Here is an 18,329-nt window from a genome sequence, read left to right on the forward strand (position 1 = left end):
AGCTATGCATTGTGTAACAGTTCTTTTAGTTCTGTTCCGTGAACTCAACTTCGGCTCTATGACTTTGATAATGCCTCATGTTCAGATTTGATGACACATGAATATTTCGTTTTCCTATTGTTGCTCTGTAACAAGCCTCTATTAATATATTGCTGGCAGAAAAGCACTTTTGCTGTTCTAAAAGCCTGAATGGACACACTGTCATTCATTGAAATTATGCTGATGGTGTATTTTGTGTAGACGCCGACTCTGTTTGTCACTTCTCCAGACATAGTGTTCAGTTTCCGCACCACATACGTGAGCAAGTCGGGCCAGGTGATCTTCGACGCGCGGCAGATCTGCATCCATTACATGACCACCTGGTTCATCATCGACCTGGTTGCTGCTCTACCCTTTGATCTTCTTTACGCTTTTAAAGTCAGCGTGGTGAGTAATGCATATTTTAAAAATACATGACAAATGTATCGGAACAAACCTGTGGGACGCTTTCAAATGCGTTTTGAATGGATTACATTCATATGATATTGCAGATCAGCAGGTCCGCACTGGAATTTATTCTTGCAGAAGCTGAACACATCCACCATCCCTGGCCTGTTTGTTTATTAAGTATTTGCTTTCACCTCCTAATGCTAAAAATTATAAGCACTGAAAGAACTTTGCTCACAACAACATATTGGTTCTTGTCATTTAGATTCAGTTATTGTTTTTATATTAGTAATGCCTGCTGGATGCAATGGAACATGAATTTAAAGTTGGGTCAGCTGCATAGACACCACTCATTTTTATTCTACTTTTAATCATTTTAATCTAATTCGTGGCTTTTTACAAACATAAGATTGTTTTGCGTATAAGATTTAAGACAATAATTTAGAGTACTACATTAAGTACACTAAATCAACTTATGAAATAAAACAAATACTTACATTTTAAATGTAAAAAATTATTTCCCCTGAGATAAATAAATCACAGATGAGATATCTGAGATATATGTCTATTTTTCTCCTAGACATCGAGAATAAAAGGAGAATATAATGAGGATATAATGACAGAAATGCAATATGATATATACAACAAAATGCACACTGGTGGTGGGTGAGAAGAGACCCCCTCATATGATTGTAAAGCGCTTTGGGTGCACAGCAATACACAATAAAGAGCTATATAAATGCCTCATTCATTCATTCATTCACAACAATGTCTTCAGAGGTCTTTAAAGACCTTACCTAATGCAATCCAGTCAATATTATAAAAGATTTCAATCTAAACTCAAACATTTCTCATCAAATTTTCCCAAACCCAGATTATTTAAACACTAATCTATGTTCATGTTAAAGCTCAATATTTTTAATGTAAAATAGGCCCTTTTATTTCCAGTTCTGAGCAATAAATATGAACCCACAGAAAAAAATCTGTTTTTGAACAAATAAACGTGTGCTCAGCACTATTTAACACATTTTGCCATTTTTTAAATCATAAAAAAATCCCTTAAAATTATCTAAAAATCCCTGTGCCTGTACAGTCACAAATTTAAACCTATCTTGCACAGTCTCTTTAGCTCAATAATCCGTCTTGCACTTCAGTGTTTAACAAAATGTTGATCAGATACACCCTGCTGAGTTTAACCTGAGTGTGACCCTGAGTGGGTGGACCGTGAAGTCCTTTAGGTGACATCATGAATGTAGAACTTTTAATGAGTGATCCTGTGTTCAGGAACAAATAAAGATGTACAACGGAGGCTGAAATTGGCTTACACCAGCTCCGGCAAAGGTCACAGAGGGTCACGGAGCTCGCGGTTTTAATTCAGAGAAATAGACAGTCAGCTTTTCTGGCCAATCCAGACTGATGGGATCGATCAGTGCCACACGCGGTGATGACCAGTGTTTCTGTAAGAAAGGAATTCATTTCTAGTTACTAATTAAATATTCAATAGTGTAATAAGATTACTGTACATATTACATATTTATTATGTATTACTTATTACTTTATATATTCCATACCAACCTTGATGAGTTAAGTGATTCAAGGATAGACATGCAACTGCTCTTTTAATTTATTCAAATAAATAGTATAAAACTACATAAGTAGTACACAAGTATTTTATCACCCGACCAAAGTATAACAAATGTGAAAAAGATACTTTAAAGATTGATGTCAATTCCACTTTTGTATATTACACAGATTACATCCGATGTAACTGTAACTAAATTACAGAAAAAATAAGAGCAATCCCGTACTTTACTTTTCCCGGGGTAGAGTAGTTAAATTTCAGTTGGATAACTAATTACTACCCAACACTGGTGATGACACATGCGGTAATAAATCCCTACATCCCTCTGTATGGCAAAACGAGTGTTTCAAATCCACTTAGATTTATTAAGAGAAGCAGAGAGAAAACTGTAATATAGACCTTGTGTATCTGTGCTGTTCCTTTAAATCTGTTTCAATCACCTGATCCTTTTCTATCCCGGCAGATCTGCCCTCCAGTTTCAGTATGCACATGACTTTCTATTGAACCTGTCACTTTTTTACTCCGCCATTGATTTTTTCTATCCCCTGAAACGTCACCTAAACCGAAGATGAAATATCCTTTTTGCTTTTTTTTTTAAGCAATCCTATATTTTATTAAACTGTGTTTATTTATTTATTTTTTGTTTCCTTCATCCACCTATACATCATCGGAAGTATGAGTGTATTAGTTGGTAATACATGTTGACACATTACCCAATAAACCTCAGTGTTTGAACTTCTGTCACCGCCTCGCCCTCGATTTCACACTCCTCATGTTATACTCGACCGGTAGTTAAGTTCAGCCTTCACATTACTAACGGCATTCGTGTTCTCATTTCCTTCCATTCTGGGACCGTGATCTCTTGATGTTTATTAATATTTGATTGTCAAGTGAAACATTACGGTCGTTGCAACGTGTATTATTATTTAATGCTGCGGGGATGTGAAAATGTGGGCTCTCAAAGGGATTGTCTGTCTGATTATAATAAGAGAAGGTTTGATGAATACTGTCTGTTAGTTACTGCCTGAAGCTCTGGACAAACTCATCTAATCAGTGTGTGTGTGGGGGGGTTGTGTGTGTGTGTTACTAACCTGGTAGTGGGGTTGTGTGAAAGGTAATACAAAGTACAAGTATGGTCTTATTTTATATTTATTCTGTTCTCTGTATATTGCAATAATTATGCAATATAGTTTTTATTTTATTTTATGTGTTTTCTAGCTCTCAACTACTCCCTTATACATACTTGCACAGCACACATAAAGATAATTTGTTATGGTCGTCGTGTTGAATACCTTTACAAAACAATATATCTTTGGGACCTAAAATACAGTTTTTATGAAAAAAAATCCTGGAAAAAGTAATCTATTCCAATAAAATTGTTTGTTTATATAATATATATGTTTGTGTGTTATGTTTATTTATGTGTATATAAAAATACACAAACAATCATGTATATATTTAAGAAATAAGTGTAATAATATATTATATACTCCTGAGATAGGCAAAGGCTCCCCGTGACCCGAGGTAGTTCGGATAAGCGGTAGAAAATGGAATGGAATGGAATATATTATATTTATAAATAATTAAAATTATATTTTGAAAGATATATATGTGAAAATATTTGCCATATATATATATATACATGCGTTTGTGTGAATTTATATATATTTTTCATTCATATAATTTAACAAACATTTATCTTGAAATCATTTAATCGTGATTTAATCGATTTGACGGCCCTAATTGTATTTAAAATGTATTAACCTGAATATGTGTAAAATAAATCAAAACATAGACTGTTTCACACCAGATATATCAGTGGCAGAAAGTAAAATCAAACCTCCAGAAAAGATGTTGTTAAATTTAATATTGACTAATGCATATCAATTGGAAGCTTGTTTTGTTTAGAGAGGTCTGTATTTTCGTTTTTGTGTCTCTCTCCTCCAGTTAACTTCTCATCGCTCATTGTTGTGTTTGATACTGGGCAGTATACATCATTACCTGAGAAAGTTTGGTTCTGCATTGTTAAAATAATGAGAAGAAAGAAAATGATGTTGAATCTTCAAAATCAGCCCATATGTTTATTTTCAGTTTAATCTTAAACATTTTGTCATTTTTGACAGACTCCCATTCTTGTACAACGTTTACATTCTGTGACCTCAAAACATGTGCTAGACAAATATATTATTTACTTTTTACTGTTTTTTGTAAGCTTCCAGACTGAACAAATGTATTATTTTTTATCATGGAATTAGGAAAATATCTTTTTAGATGTGCTTTTCATATATTCTTTGATGTAAGTACATACATTGCAGTGCAATAATACATAACATCAATATATCATCTACCACCATATAGTGTATATATCTGTAAAAATGAACATGACTTAACAAGCATGTGCACTTCACACACACGCACACTCAGCAAATCTTGAACAGCTTCTGTGAGAATCCCCGAATGACGTCTCCTCTCTCTCTGCCAGGTGTCAGTGGTCCATCTGCTGAAGACCGTACGCTTGCTGAGACTCCTGCGTCTGCTACAGAAGATGGACCGATACTCTCAGCATAGTACAGTGGTGCTGACACTGCTCATGTCCATGTTTGCACTTCTGGGTCACTGGATGGCCTGCATCTGGTACATCATAGGCAAGAAAGAGGTGGAGAGCAATGCAGACACCTGGGATATAGGTGAGACAAGTTTGCTTATCTGTAACACACATTTGGAGATATTCAAGCGATTACCAACTTGTGTGTATATATATATATTTAAGTTCACGCACAAAAATAAATAAACATGGGACGAAAAAGGGTTTATGCATAAAAAACAATAAGAATCTGTTTAATTTAATAGCATTTTTGGATGTTTTTCTGGGCAAAAAATAAATATAAATTTTCACCTAATTTACAGAAGACACTTAAATGTCAGTCAGTATAACAATCTTGTTAAGCATAAAAATCTATTTATGACATTAAAGACTAATTATTTTCACCCTAATGCTTATTATTGGTCATGTCATTTTTTTGCCCTTTTGTCAATAATTTTTTTCACTCCTATAATACAAAATTGAATGTAATATGCTCCCCTATTCTAACATTATTTCAACCAAGTTTTGACATTTTATTCTCCGAAAACTTAATTGAAACCGTAAAGTAGACATTTTACTTACATTTAATGTGCTTTCTATGGACATAAATCCCTTTTATAATTTATTTTGATGGGGACATCTTAACGTCTTTGACCCACATATGTACAGTAGTAGCCACAACTAATGTTCAACTTTGGACAATTGATATCTTGCTCTTTATTTAAACATTTTATCAAAGATCTACTGGCAAAAAATGACACACAACACATGTGCATTTTAGTTACTTCCATCGAAAATGTAATGTGATTTAAATTCTGGGTCTGTCTATTGTAATCATGGTTTAATTTGATCTGATCGATTCCTAATGAAACTATTCATGAAATATCAAGTCGGAACGGATTGGGTAAAATTGCATTATGAACATAATGCGGGTGGCTTTAATCTCATACTGCTTTCCGAGCATCAAACTATAACAAAAAGAGCAGAATTTAAAGTTACAGTAGAATACAGATGAGACTGACCCTCCTAGATTTGTTTTAGACTGAAAGTGGATGAGCAAGAATATACACGCTAGAGACATCAAGCAGTCATGTGAGCTAAAAAAAATGTGGGTGAACAGCAACAAAGCAGTCACCCAGGCGCCGTGTCGCTGGCCTCCCTCTCCATCTTGTCTGTTGGAGGGGCTGTAATTAGGCCCAGTGTGCCGCTCTGTGGTCCGTAATGACGGACCGCAGCGAAAGTACCAGCATTCCCACCGCCTGGTCCCTGATCAGTATTGATGGAAAGCTGCATCTTCCCCTCAGCATCCGACGACTGACCCTCGGCCTGCTCTGATGGGCAGTTACTATAGCAACGCTGGAATCTCCTCTCTGGTACCCTGATTTAGAATGTGGGGAGTGATGGGTACCTACTTTTCAGAGAGCACAAGGTTTTTTTCAGGAAAAACATCTGAGCGGGAGGATGTCTGAGTGTGTCTCCAAACAATGCTGATTTGAGGAACTGTTGTGGTGGGACAGGAATGCTTGATGTGCCTTTATCTGATCTGTCTTTGTAGCAAAAAAGATAATTCTCCACCATATGGACACATGTGAAAGTGACACAAGCACAATTATAGCAAGAGTTGTTTTTAATGACTTCTCACTTTTTCACTCAGGCTGGCTGCACGAGCTCGGGAAGCGGCTGGAGTCTCCATACGAGGAGGTGGGCACTGGCGCAGTCAATGGAACGGTGAGCAATGGACCGTCTTTACGAAGCATCTACATCGCAGCGCTGTATTTCACCCTCAGCAGCCTGACCAGCGTGGGCTTCGGAAACGTCTCTGCCAACACAGACGCAGAGAAGATCTTCTCCATCTGCACCATGCTCATTGGAGGTGTGTGTGTGTAGATAGGTTACACTTTGGGAGACATATTTAGACATTTTTAAGGATGTGAGTAGTCTGAAATATCTTTAAGATCCAAACCTGGGGGTCTTTGTGTTTGTTGCTTATTTTAGCTGGAAGTGAGTTAGTGTCTGTGCTCAGAAACAAAAGGATGTCTATTAATCTCTCTTAAAAACATAGTAGATATGCAGTACATGAAGTGAATTAAGGTCCGGATAATACACACTGGACAATGCACAACATTTAAATGTGTGTACACATGTTTTTCTGTCAATAAATGGGATGATATGAGGCCACACCAGCTGTTTGCATTGAAAATTCATGGCCTTTATTTTGTGAAATGTCACCCGTCGCCATGGGGCAGTTCTGCCCCCTTCCCAAACATAAAATAATATCCCATTACACACGGCAACACGTATGTGCACATTTGATCACCACCTGTGTATTACACGGAGAGTTCTTAGTAGAGCATGACTTGAAACAGTTCTATGTCATTTTTTGTAATCTTTCAATTTTGTTTGTAAGTGGCAAACATTTGTATATGTGTATATTTATCACCTTTTCTCCTACAGAATATTCAGTTACATGTATGATACTTCTGTGTATTAATGTACAGTATGTGTGTGCAATCGTGTCTTTGGCAGCGTTGATGCACGCTCTGGTCTTCGGTAATGTGACGGCCATCATCCAGCGCATGTACTCGCGCTGGTCTTCTTACCACACGCGCACCAAAGACCTGAAGGATTTCATCCGCGTGCACCACCTGCCCCAGAGCCTCAAACAGCGCATGCTGGAATACTTTCAGACCACCTGGTCCGTCAACAACGGCATCGACTCCAACGAGGTAACCCCCGTGACACAGAGTAATACACTGCTGAGCTAAATCATTAGACCGTGCAGAACTCACAGCTGCATTGTGCAAGATCAGCCAACTTCACCATCACCTTTTGTATTGAACTGTAGTGTTACATATTGGTATATACGGTGCACAATATTGTAATATTAAACTTTCAAAGCGACATCTTTAGGGTTTGATTAAAGCTCTCAATTGTATTAATTCATGCCGGCTTTATAACATACACAGCCTTGGTAAGGCAAGTAAAGCGCAGATAGACAGTTTGAGGAGGCGCCACCTTCTTGTGTCCTTGAGTCCAGGACATTATTCCAGAGTCGAGAGAGAGAGAATGTTAAAAATTAGATGGAATCTAAACATCTTGCTAAAAAACTGATTTATGAATAATAGATAGTGAGGCTGATGGCCGGAGAGCAGGAGTGAGAGAAAGACAGGAGACGAGAGAGATGTGTGTGAGGGTGAGAGACAGTTGCCTTTTCCTCAGGTTGAAGGATGTGTGAATCTGGATGAATGAAGGACAAGAATTAGGCAATTTTTGTTTTTTGAAGGTAAAAACATATAACGTGACACTCTCAGTAAGTTTAATGCAAGTTTATTCAATCTAATATGTTGTTATATCACAGAGATCACAAAAGAAAACGGATACAGGTGGGGGTGTAAATAAATGATAACCACAACTTTCTTTATCCGATCTATTTATGGTCTTTGTTTATTCATCCCCCTTTCATTTTATTTTTTCACCCTTTCCAGTTATTAAAGGACTTTCCCGATGAGTTGCGTTCAGACATAGCGATGCATCTAAATAAAGAAATCCTGGAGCTGTCTGTCTTCTCTGCTCTGAGTCGCGGATGTCTGCGTTCTCTCTCCCTGCACATAAAAACATGGTTCTGCGCGCCGGGCGAGTATCTGCTGCGGCAGGGAGATGCTCTGCAAGCTCTTTTCTTCGTCTGCTCTGGGTCTATGGAGGTGCTGAAGGACAACATGGTGCTAGCTATCCTCGGTTAGTTTTCACAACATCTATATTCTGACTGCTGGATGTTTTCTGTATTATATTATTTGCTTGATTAATTACAACGTTTATTGAAGTAATGAGGCATCTGAAATAGGCATTCCTCTGTCCTTCAAAGACAAACGTCACATTGAGATGCTCGGAGAGTCATGTAATGGTGCAAGAGACCAACAATCCATCATCTCAGAATCACATATAAGACGCACATAAATCAAATTTGAACAATTAACTTATCTTTAGACTGACCTTATAGAGATATTATGACGTTAGCTGTCATAAGATGGTTAGAGTCTGGTTCTGAAGGGCTGTATGTTCATATTGTTATATAAGAATCCATGTTAAAACGCTGTATTTTCTACATACCGTGCATGTTTGTATCTCCTCTTTGCCCCGCCTCTCTGAAACGCACAGATTTTTTACAAAGCTCATCGCTCTGAAAAGCGAGGTGTGCTATGATTGGCTAGTTAACCAGTGCGTAGTGATTGGTCGAATATTGCAAGCGTGTGACGGAAATGTAACGCTTCTTACCATATGTGGAACATCAGGTTGCAAATCCATTGTACTGACAGGTACACCCTCTTTACATGCATATACATTTAGGCGGTCTTGATACCACAAACTAGCATAGATTTGTGGGGGTGTGGTTACAAGAGGCGTTTCAGGCAGGTCTGGGTGAGCATTCGCTTTAAGATAGATTTGTTCCGACACTTTCATTTTTGCAATTTTACGGGTCTTATTCATGCATGGGCAACTTATAACACCAAAGATACAGAAATAAAGTTTTCGCGCCATATGACCCCTTTAACATCAATTTCTGTTAATCTGGAGGTTTTGAAAGGCTTAAAATGTTTATGCATATCCATCCTAATGCCAAATAAAAAACCTGCAAACCTGTCAGTCATCCATTACACAGGTTTTAGATTGTGCTCTTTATGTTTTGTTTAAAACAAAAATGACCATCAGATTATAATATGTTACTTATGCACAAAACAAAAGACACATTTGAAACAGTTGATGCCAAAATGTAAACAGTGACAAGTCTCATCTTGTGATAGGCTCACACAGGACATATTTGAATACCGGGTGTAAACTTGGTTTTTGATACGTGACAGACAAAAATGTATAATGGTCTGTGTGGTCTTCTTTTTGGTTTGCGTGCTCCAGGCAAGGGCGACCTGATTGGCGCAAACATGTCCATGGGAGACCTGGTCATAAAGACGAACGCTGATGTCAAGGCTCTGACGTACTGCGACTTGCAGTGCATCAATTTGAGGGGTCTGTACGAGGTGCTCGACCTGTATCCTGAATACTCCCACCGCTTCGTTCAAGACATCACTCAAGACCTCACCTACAACCTGAGAGAAGGTCAAGAGAGCCACGTAAGTCTCCACGCGACCGAGCTGTTTATTCTAAGGAGTTTGTAAGTGTTGCACATCTTTCATTTGAGAAAAGGATGTTTTTGATCAGAGTGAGCCGGGCATGTTTACAGAATCAAGTTTTTCAATGAAATTGCGCAGAGCCCATTTGAATTGGTGCACCTGCACTTTCCAGGTGACATCCAGAGTGTCCAGCAAGACCACGGACACGCAGGTGCGTCTCCTCCTCACCTGTCAATCACTCTGCACTTATCCACTAACACTGCTGTGTTGACTATAATAGCTCCGGGCTCATTTCCCTAACAATGATCTTCCTCCCGCCTCATTTGCCTAATGAGGAAAGCTAAGAACACTACAGCTCGGAAACAGCAGGGAGAGAGGAGGAGAAATTGATGACGATGATCATCATCTTCTTCATTCCCTGCCCTTCCATGCCTGAAGCAGTAATCAGAGAGGGAGAGGAGATGGAGGAAAGAGAACAGCGTGTTGTGGCGAGAGAGAGAGGGGTTATTGAAGTGGCAGATGACTGACTGCTTTAGGAAACCGCCGCTCTTTCAATTACAGTGGAGAGAGCTCAATTATTCAAGAGGGAAAATGACCAAATTAGTCTCGAAAAGTGTAATTAATCAGGTATATATAGAAGGAGGGAGGAGAGAGAGATTGAGTTGGGGGAATACCTTGGCGTTCGCTTTGTTTTACCTCTTGACTTCTGCGGCACCTTTCGGCGACTGACATTTAAAGCGTTCTATAAACGCAGATTGTTATTTCCATCCGAGTTTTGCTGTATAATTGGCAATGTTTGTGAGAACAGCGAGATGTAAAGATGCAAAATCCATTAAGAGAACTATAATTGACCAGAAACGCTTCAGCGTCTCTCTGTATGACAACAGGTTAAAGATCATTATATGGTATTATCAAAACAAGGTCAAGGGTCAGGTGACTGTGACATTAACATGAGTTTTATATAAGAACATTGTTTGGCGTTTTTTTCACTGTTACATGCTTTTATTTAATTGGTCCTTGAGGGAAAGTGTGTAACTGTGTTTGCATGTATACAGCAGGGTTAAAAAGTCTGAATCCAAATGTGAGTCAAAATTATGAAGATTTTTGAAATGGCTTACTGCAGAGACAAAATGTCTATTTCACATCTACCGGCATCTGCTTCGGTTATAGAGAAAAAATGGTTGTAGACCACTTCGAATGACTGGTCCATTTTCACTTTACAAACATTTGAACAAAATGCAACCAACAGAATATTTATAACCCATTTAAAATGGCAAAATATCTCAAATAAATAAAACTAAAACTTGAAGTGCTTCAGGACCAGTGTTTACGTCTTGTGAAGTGGTCTATAATATCCCAAAGACAAATACAAGTACTGTCAAATTACCCGTGCTTTCTTAAACCCATCTGTTTCGTTGTTTATAATAAAGTTATCATTTTATGGCGAGTCATCCAATTCATTTCGCCTCACACTTCAGTTTAGAAAAATAAGAAAAATAACAGCACCTCTGTCCTATCACAGTTGGAGGGACGGGGAAACGGAGACGTGATCCAGTGCTATCCACCAATAGCTGAGCAGCCGGACGAGCTGGAAGACGAAGAGGACAAACAGAAACAATATGTCAGCGGTGGAACAAAACAAAAAACCTACATACAGAAAAACAATCATCAAACCAGCAAAAAGCTCCACATTCAGCACACCGCTGTTCCAAAGCCTGACCTCGCAAATCTCAGTCCAAGGTCTGTACTCGCAAACATGACAGTCTGTTAAGACACAGATATATGGATTTATGTATGCGTTTATTTCAACAAACTTGCTCACTGTGTAAGAGTAGACTTGTTTTTATGTGGGTTCAGGATTGTAGATGGAACCGAGGACAACAGTGGTGCAGAAAATTCCCATACCTTCATATTTTCCTCTGGTCACCAGCACACCATCAGTACTCCAGCTAACACCACCTCAAGTGCTGCAGGTGTGTAAATGTGACAGTTTTACAAGTTTTATTGATTTTTCATATAGATATTATTTTTATGTTTGCAGTTTTGTGTTAAATTTAGTCTTTAGCAATTTTTTTATTTTATTTTATTTTTTCAGTCAATCATTTTATTGACATATCTTAGACATATTTTAGTTTATTGGTAAGGCAAGATTTCTCATTTTCATCTATTTTAAAGTTTTTGCAAACAATATTCAGGAATATATTTTTTCTTTCAAATAAACAGAAAAGTTTAAATGGTTTTCATTAATAATCATTTTTAAAGCCACAAGGGGATTTTGTGGAAACGTTTGTCACGATGAAACATAAGTTAACAATATTTACTATTGCTAATTTTTGCATGTTTTATTATTGTATAGGTTGTTTTTTTAGGACCCCCCCAAAGTCAATTCTCTCATCATTTACTCATCCAAAATTTTAAAAGCTTTTGTGTTTAATGTTATACACACAAAACTTTCATGTAACCTCAGAAATCATTGACAATATATACAATATATAACACGTGCAGGCTTTTTTTCGAATCTTGGCAAGATGAATCCACGACCGTTTTATTTCCTTTGTGTTGCGTGACAGAAAAAAAATAACATCTGGTTTTAAATATCATTAGTGTGAGTAAATGATGACAGATTTATTATTTCTGGTTAATCTCTTCCTTTAAGTCTTCATAAAAAGCTTTCATTGGATGTGTTGTCAATGTGGGCGGTTTGACAGAACTGTTTTTTCTCTGTAGATTTAGCAGCAAAATCAGAGGAGACCAGAGGACAGTTACGACACCTCAACCAAGAGGTAGTCAATTTATGACTTCATAACTGAAATACTTATTCTCATTTTTGTAATTTAAGTTACACGCTTTCTCTTTTTAAAAAGCCATCCCTCTGAATACGGGTGATAGTGGTAAATGTAAGTACTGAGCCAGCTCGGTTCAGGTGAGCTCCTGGTGTCACATACCCACAAGCCATATGGCAATCTGCTGCAAGAGAGAAGAGGGGTTGTTATTCAAACACTAGAGGACATAAAACTCATTAGATGAAGAAAGTAGGACTGGCCCCATGATGATGAAAGAGTTTTACCAAATGCCCTTGAACCCTCTCTAGTGCTCACTGTGGCTTCCCACATACTGTACATTTATCATTACATGCAATTCAACGTAAACTGAGGAAGTTGTGGATGGAGTTTCAGTTTCACTACAAATCCACTGAAAACTGTATCAAAGATTGTGGAATTGTGTCATTCTGTCTATCAGATTTTTATGTATTTTTCCACAGAATTGTGCAGAACTACATAACTAGTACTGGATTTCTGGAAACTGAGAAGAGTAGTAGAGTATGCATAGTTTTGATGTGTATTGGATATAAATCCTTTTGACAGTTTTGATTTTCAGTCCATAGCTTTTGACAGGCAATGTCGTGAGAGGAACGCCCCGCTGCTCATCTCTCTCTCTCTTTCTTTCTCTCGCTTGTTCACTCACTCACTCACTCAGTCCTGTACTTGACTATATATTTTTGACAGCTGGCCACTCAGCATGATTTTGTTGTAATCCATGCTCTGAGGTTGAAGGCTCTCTTCCTGTTTTAAGCTTTTTTCTTGAACCTCGCTGCCTATGATTGCATTTATGGATCGTTACCCAATTACACTCATTATTTGGTATTAGCTCTTGGTGGCACGATTCTGGGGGTAGCTGCCAAATCTTTGCCCAACTGAGTCTGGATCATCGGTGACATGTGCTGGACCATCACAAAAAAGATCAGTCTAAGATTACAGTGGACGTGCACTATGGACTAGCATCGCTGTGAAGAACCTTTAAAGCAGCTTTATTTTTGAGAGTGGGGTATAGAGAACTGTGTATTTGAATCAGAAGCAAATCAGCAAAATGAGACGAATTAAGAATCTAAATTAAATTAATTCTAACCGAAGTTTAGTTGCATTATAAAAAATTACTGTAAGATTGTTGTCTGAATACTTTTTTAAAAAACTGCCTTTCGGTTTTTAATGTAATTTTTAGTCATAAGCCCAGTTTACTGTACTGGTTGGTCTCACGGACTCATAGGCATTACTAGCAGTAACATTTATGTTCAAGTTTAATGATGTCTAATTAAGATTTCTAAATTATTAATTCTTTCATTCAAAAACCTTAATTTCTGTGACACAAAATGCCTTGAGTTTAATAATAAATGACAGGATTGGGATGTTAGATATGGAAAAGGAGAATAGAAAACTGTTCTGAAGCTATAAAAGGGTGCAGTGTTTTTAAAGTACTTTGTGTGACTAATATGTGTTGTAATACAATAGTTTTTTTTTAAAGAAGTAGCTTTGTTATTAATACATTTACATTGAGGCATTGGGCAGACGCTTTTATCCAAAGCGACATACATTGCTTTATCCTACACATTTTACATAGGTATTTGCAATCCCCTGGGATCGAACCCACAACCTTGAATTGTTAACGCAATGCTCTTACCACTGAGCTACAGGAAAGCTGTATTACCTTGTAATAGAGTCACTGAAAAAAAAATGTTGAATCATATCCTGAATCAATTATATTTCATGAACTAAAAATCTTAAATGAAAAATAACTAAATATCAATAGCAACAATGATCTCTCATAGGAATAAATAAGTACATAAGACCTCAGTTTCACCTGATATCAGATTTGGCTCTTGCAGACAGAGACAGATGGGTGGGTGCAGTTGGACGACCCATGGCTGTTTAAGCTCTTCCGGTGCTGTTGGAAACTATTTTAATATGCTATGCTTGCTCTTTTGAAATGATTTGAGAATGTTTTTATATACTCTAGGACATTTGTAAAATGAAATATTTTGCCCAAGCAGAACACACAAATGGGGTTAATAAACCATAGCTATTCTGCTCTCCCAAAACATTTACTAGCTTTGATGTTGTTTTAAATCCAATCCATGTGATTTTTTTACTTTAAATAGACAAAGAAAACGTCTGCTTGTAATGTGGAATGACTTTTTAAATAAAGTACAACAATAGTACACTCTTAAAAGTCTTGATTTTAAAGAAAGAAAACTTAAAAATAATGTCAAAATCTTTTTAAATATTTATATAATATTTAAATAATTAAAATAAAGTAGAAATCAACAAATGATTTATATCAATGCATTTATATAAATGTATTGATTTAGCCTTGTGAAGAATGAGCACAGTACAGTATTTATTATTCCCCCCTTTTTTAATTCTGACTTTGCTTTATTAACCATGTGCTAGGAAACATTAATCATATAAAACAACACAAATGTATCATGTGCACTGCCCTACATACCATAATATCAATGTGTATTGTACGAAAATGATGGCATACTCACTTAAAATATGCCACCGTTGAATTTAAATATGAACTAATATTTCCATTAAACATTTCTTAAAAAGCTTGAATGCAAGTGACACCTGTTTAATTGTGTTACAGGTGAACTCTCTAGGAAGAGAAGTGGCCGAGCTGGGACGAGTCATGCGCAGTCTTGCTTTTCTCCTTGAATCCATGATGGCCTCTCAGACACCAGCTGTCTGTACATCAACGTTTACCTCGGGACATCCCTCTCCTCACGTCCCGTTCCAGGGACAGGGTTCCTCCTGGGCCAGCCCACCCTTTCCTTCACCAATGCACCCTGGGATACGTCCAGGAGGACTAATATCACTCAGACCGCAAGAACAGCAGCGCCCCACCCTCTCTCCTGGCTCCTCGGCTGGATCTTTTCCTGTCGTGCTTTCAGCTTCCCCCCATACGGACAGATCCAAAGAGCCCTTACTGGCCTACCACAGCACAGCTCGGACCCGATCGCAGAGTTTGGAAACACCCATTCTGGATCATCACCGACACATTTTGTACACCCCTGGGACATTACCCAGAGCTGGACAAACATCATTGGGGGACGGGAAAGATTTCAGGTCTCTGGGCTTTTAGCAATCAACCTTTAAAAGGGAATCGTGTGGACGTTCTAGTGGATACGGCGTGTTGAAATGGACTCAGGACTGGACTGATAAGATGAGTGATACACGCGCCGCCAAAGCCATGGAGCAATGGTTCCTTTGGAGATATACATGTTTACCATCTCAGTTTTTAAGATAATCTTTTTGAAGGCATGTCTTTCGGTGTTAGAAACTAAAGGGATATCTCTTACCAAAGAGCTGGTTTCTCAACGGCAGAGATGTTCATTAATCTGATGTTCATTGTTCATCCCTTCTTGATGTTAATCGCTCAGAAATGTTTTTAGAAACAGAATACTGAATACACTCCAATTGTATGTTGTTATTTGAGCGAAAAGAGGCAAGAGGTACTGCAGGTTATCTGTTTGAGGTGTCTGGATGTTACACCTCTAGATAAGTGAAATGAGAACTTTCTAAGCAAGCCCTTTGATTTATACACAAATGTGTGATTTTGCTGCTTGTCTAACATATTTACAGTCAAATGCATGCTTATAAATATAAGTTCATTGCATGGGGATGATTCATTTTAAGATTGACTGATCACAGGTTCCGACATTTTGCAATGTACCTCAAATTACAAAAACAGTTTGAATCAATATCATCGCTGTCCTTTCAAAACCTCGGATGTCCACAAGTGCTGTTTTTAAGGAAACAGAAAAAACACTTTACATTTTAAAATGCTGTATTGTCAAGCTTGACAAGCACTTTTTAAAGGAGTCATATGACACGGCTAAAACGAATATTATCGTCTGTTTTAGATGTAATGCAATGTGTATACACGATTTGAGGTTAAAAAACGCTGTATTTTCTACATACCGTGCATGTTTGTCTCTCCTCTTAGTCCTGCCTCTCTGAAATGTGTGGATTTTTTACAAAGTTCATCGCTCTGAAAGCGAGGTGTGCTATGATTGGCCAGTTAAACAGTGCGTAGTGATTGGTCGAATAATGCAAGCATGTGATGGAAATGTAACGCCTCTTACCATATTTGGACATCAGGTTCCAAAGCAATTGCACTGACAGCTACACCCACCCTACTTCCGTATACAATTGGGCGGTCTTGATACCACGAACTGGCGTAGATTTGTGGGGGTGTGGTTACAAGAGGCGTTTCAGGCAGGTCTGGGTGAGCATTTGCTTTAAGATAGATTTGTTCCGACACTTAAATTTTTGCAATTTAACTTGTCTTAACTTATAACACACCAAAGACACAGAAAAACACGTATTCGTGCTATATGACCCCTTTAATATTTTTTAACCAGTTAGATATATGCAAAACCAAGTAAAAAACATAAAGGGTGACTAACAATGATTGATAGCAAAAATATCACGAGATAAGGTGATACAAGGTTTCCCAAGGAAAGCAGCGATATGTTATTCTGTTCCTTGGTGCCTATTAACAGACTTTCGCCTGTAATGTTGACAGATAACCCTTGTGGAGTGTAAAATATGCTCCACCTGCTTGCTTAGTTTTATGTAGTTGCAAGAGTACCCAAATAATAACTTTGCAGAGGGTTTTGGCCTTGTTTTGCAAATGTATGAAATATTATATGCAAGTTTGTAATAGTCCAGCATGAGGAAAGATTGCATTTTTGAGGCCAACTTTGCCTTGTCCAGTCCGAGTCACCCACTGATATGGAATCTTGTCACTTTGTATTGTTGTACATTCCCTATCTGCTTCATCTAGATGGATCGTGCGTTTCCAACACACTTCAAATTGGATATAAAAACCCTGAATGTTAAGATAAAGACAACTTCTTTACATGTCAGAGATCTGAGATATCTCTTTAGTTTCTTTCTCGCCGCTGTTTTTAATTGCATGACTCCGGGAGGGGTGAGACTATACCTTTGCAGTAGGTTATAGAGACACCATGTAGGGTAGTCACCATAGAAGCATGAAGGTCATTTTGAGACTGTGTCTGTATGTTTCCTCCCCTTGGCTTGCACCTCAGGGCACAAGAGAGGAATAGCAGGGACTAGTCGCACACAATGGCTGTGTTTCAAAACCTAGTGAGCTGTCTACAAAGGCAGTGATTTTGAAAAGCTCTGTAGAAAAATAAATCCAAGATGGCGGACGGAAATAAGGCGAGATGTTTATTTTAAATGTTTATTTTCTTCAATAATGAAATACATCTTGTTTTCTCAAATATTGGGATGCTGTTTGTTTTATGCTATTAATGTATCGTATTGCTGGAGCATATTGTCTCTATTAATAATTAATTCAGAGTTTCCTTTCTGAAGCGCCGCGCAGTATCGTTGCCTAAGCAGACCTTTCAGAATCAATCAATGAAAAGATTTCATGATGGTTAGACAGTGAGACAGCTCTCTAGTTTTTTGTAATGGAGCTATTGTGTGTGCTGTATGTGAGTGCATGAATTTGAGTGTGTGTGTGTTTGTTTGGGGGGATGTGGGGTTATAATGCTGTAACCAGATATTAAAGGCGTATTTAAAGGAATGGGAACTGGGGCAAGAATGATGTGTTCAATGGCGGTGGAGAAATAATGGAGTTTACTATTGGTGGAGGATGAATTGACCTGGGGGAGAGGGGGTGCGGAGGTTCTGTTTGCTTGCTCTTTAGAACCCGGTCTTATGGGATTGGTTGTCGATGGCAAAGCGGCCCCTGCTGTTGTGTCTCCGCCTGGCGCAGACACCGTCTGTCTGCTTTACCTCTCTCT

General features: G+C 38.0%; 1 protein-coding gene across 1 annotated transcript in view; it reads left to right on the forward strand.

The window, feature by feature from the left end:
• The window catches only part of kcnh8 (potassium voltage-gated channel, subfamily H (eag-related), member 8), a 29,608-nt gene extending 13,974 nt beyond the window's left edge, over window positions 1-15,634 (forward strand). The window contains exons 6-16 of the mRNA XM_056742214.1: window positions 269-426; window positions 4,491-4,695; window positions 6,247-6,465; window positions 7,119-7,318; window positions 8,078-8,327; window positions 9,501-9,715; window positions 9,888-9,926; window positions 11,238-11,455; window positions 11,573-11,688; window positions 12,443-12,498; window positions 15,140-15,634. Of these exons, the coding sequence (XP_056598192.1) occupies window positions 269-426; window positions 4,491-4,695; window positions 6,247-6,465; window positions 7,119-7,318; window positions 8,078-8,327; window positions 9,501-9,715; window positions 9,888-9,926; window positions 11,238-11,455; window positions 11,573-11,688; window positions 12,443-12,498; window positions 15,140-15,634 (2,171 nt within the window). The remainder of the gene's footprint in view (window positions 1-268; window positions 427-4,490; window positions 4,696-6,246; window positions 6,466-7,118; window positions 7,319-8,077; window positions 8,328-9,500; window positions 9,716-9,887; window positions 9,927-11,237; window positions 11,456-11,572; window positions 11,689-12,442; window positions 12,499-15,139) is intronic.
• The last annotated feature ends 2,695 nt before the right edge of the window (window positions 15,635-18,329 follow it).

The sequence above is a fragment of the Triplophysa dalaica genome, chromosome 25, assembly GCF_015846415.1.
Source record: "Triplophysa dalaica isolate WHDGS20190420 chromosome 25, ASM1584641v1, whole genome shotgun sequence".
Taxonomy (NCBI): Eukaryota; Metazoa; Chordata; class Actinopteri; order Cypriniformes; family Nemacheilidae; genus Triplophysa; species Triplophysa dalaica.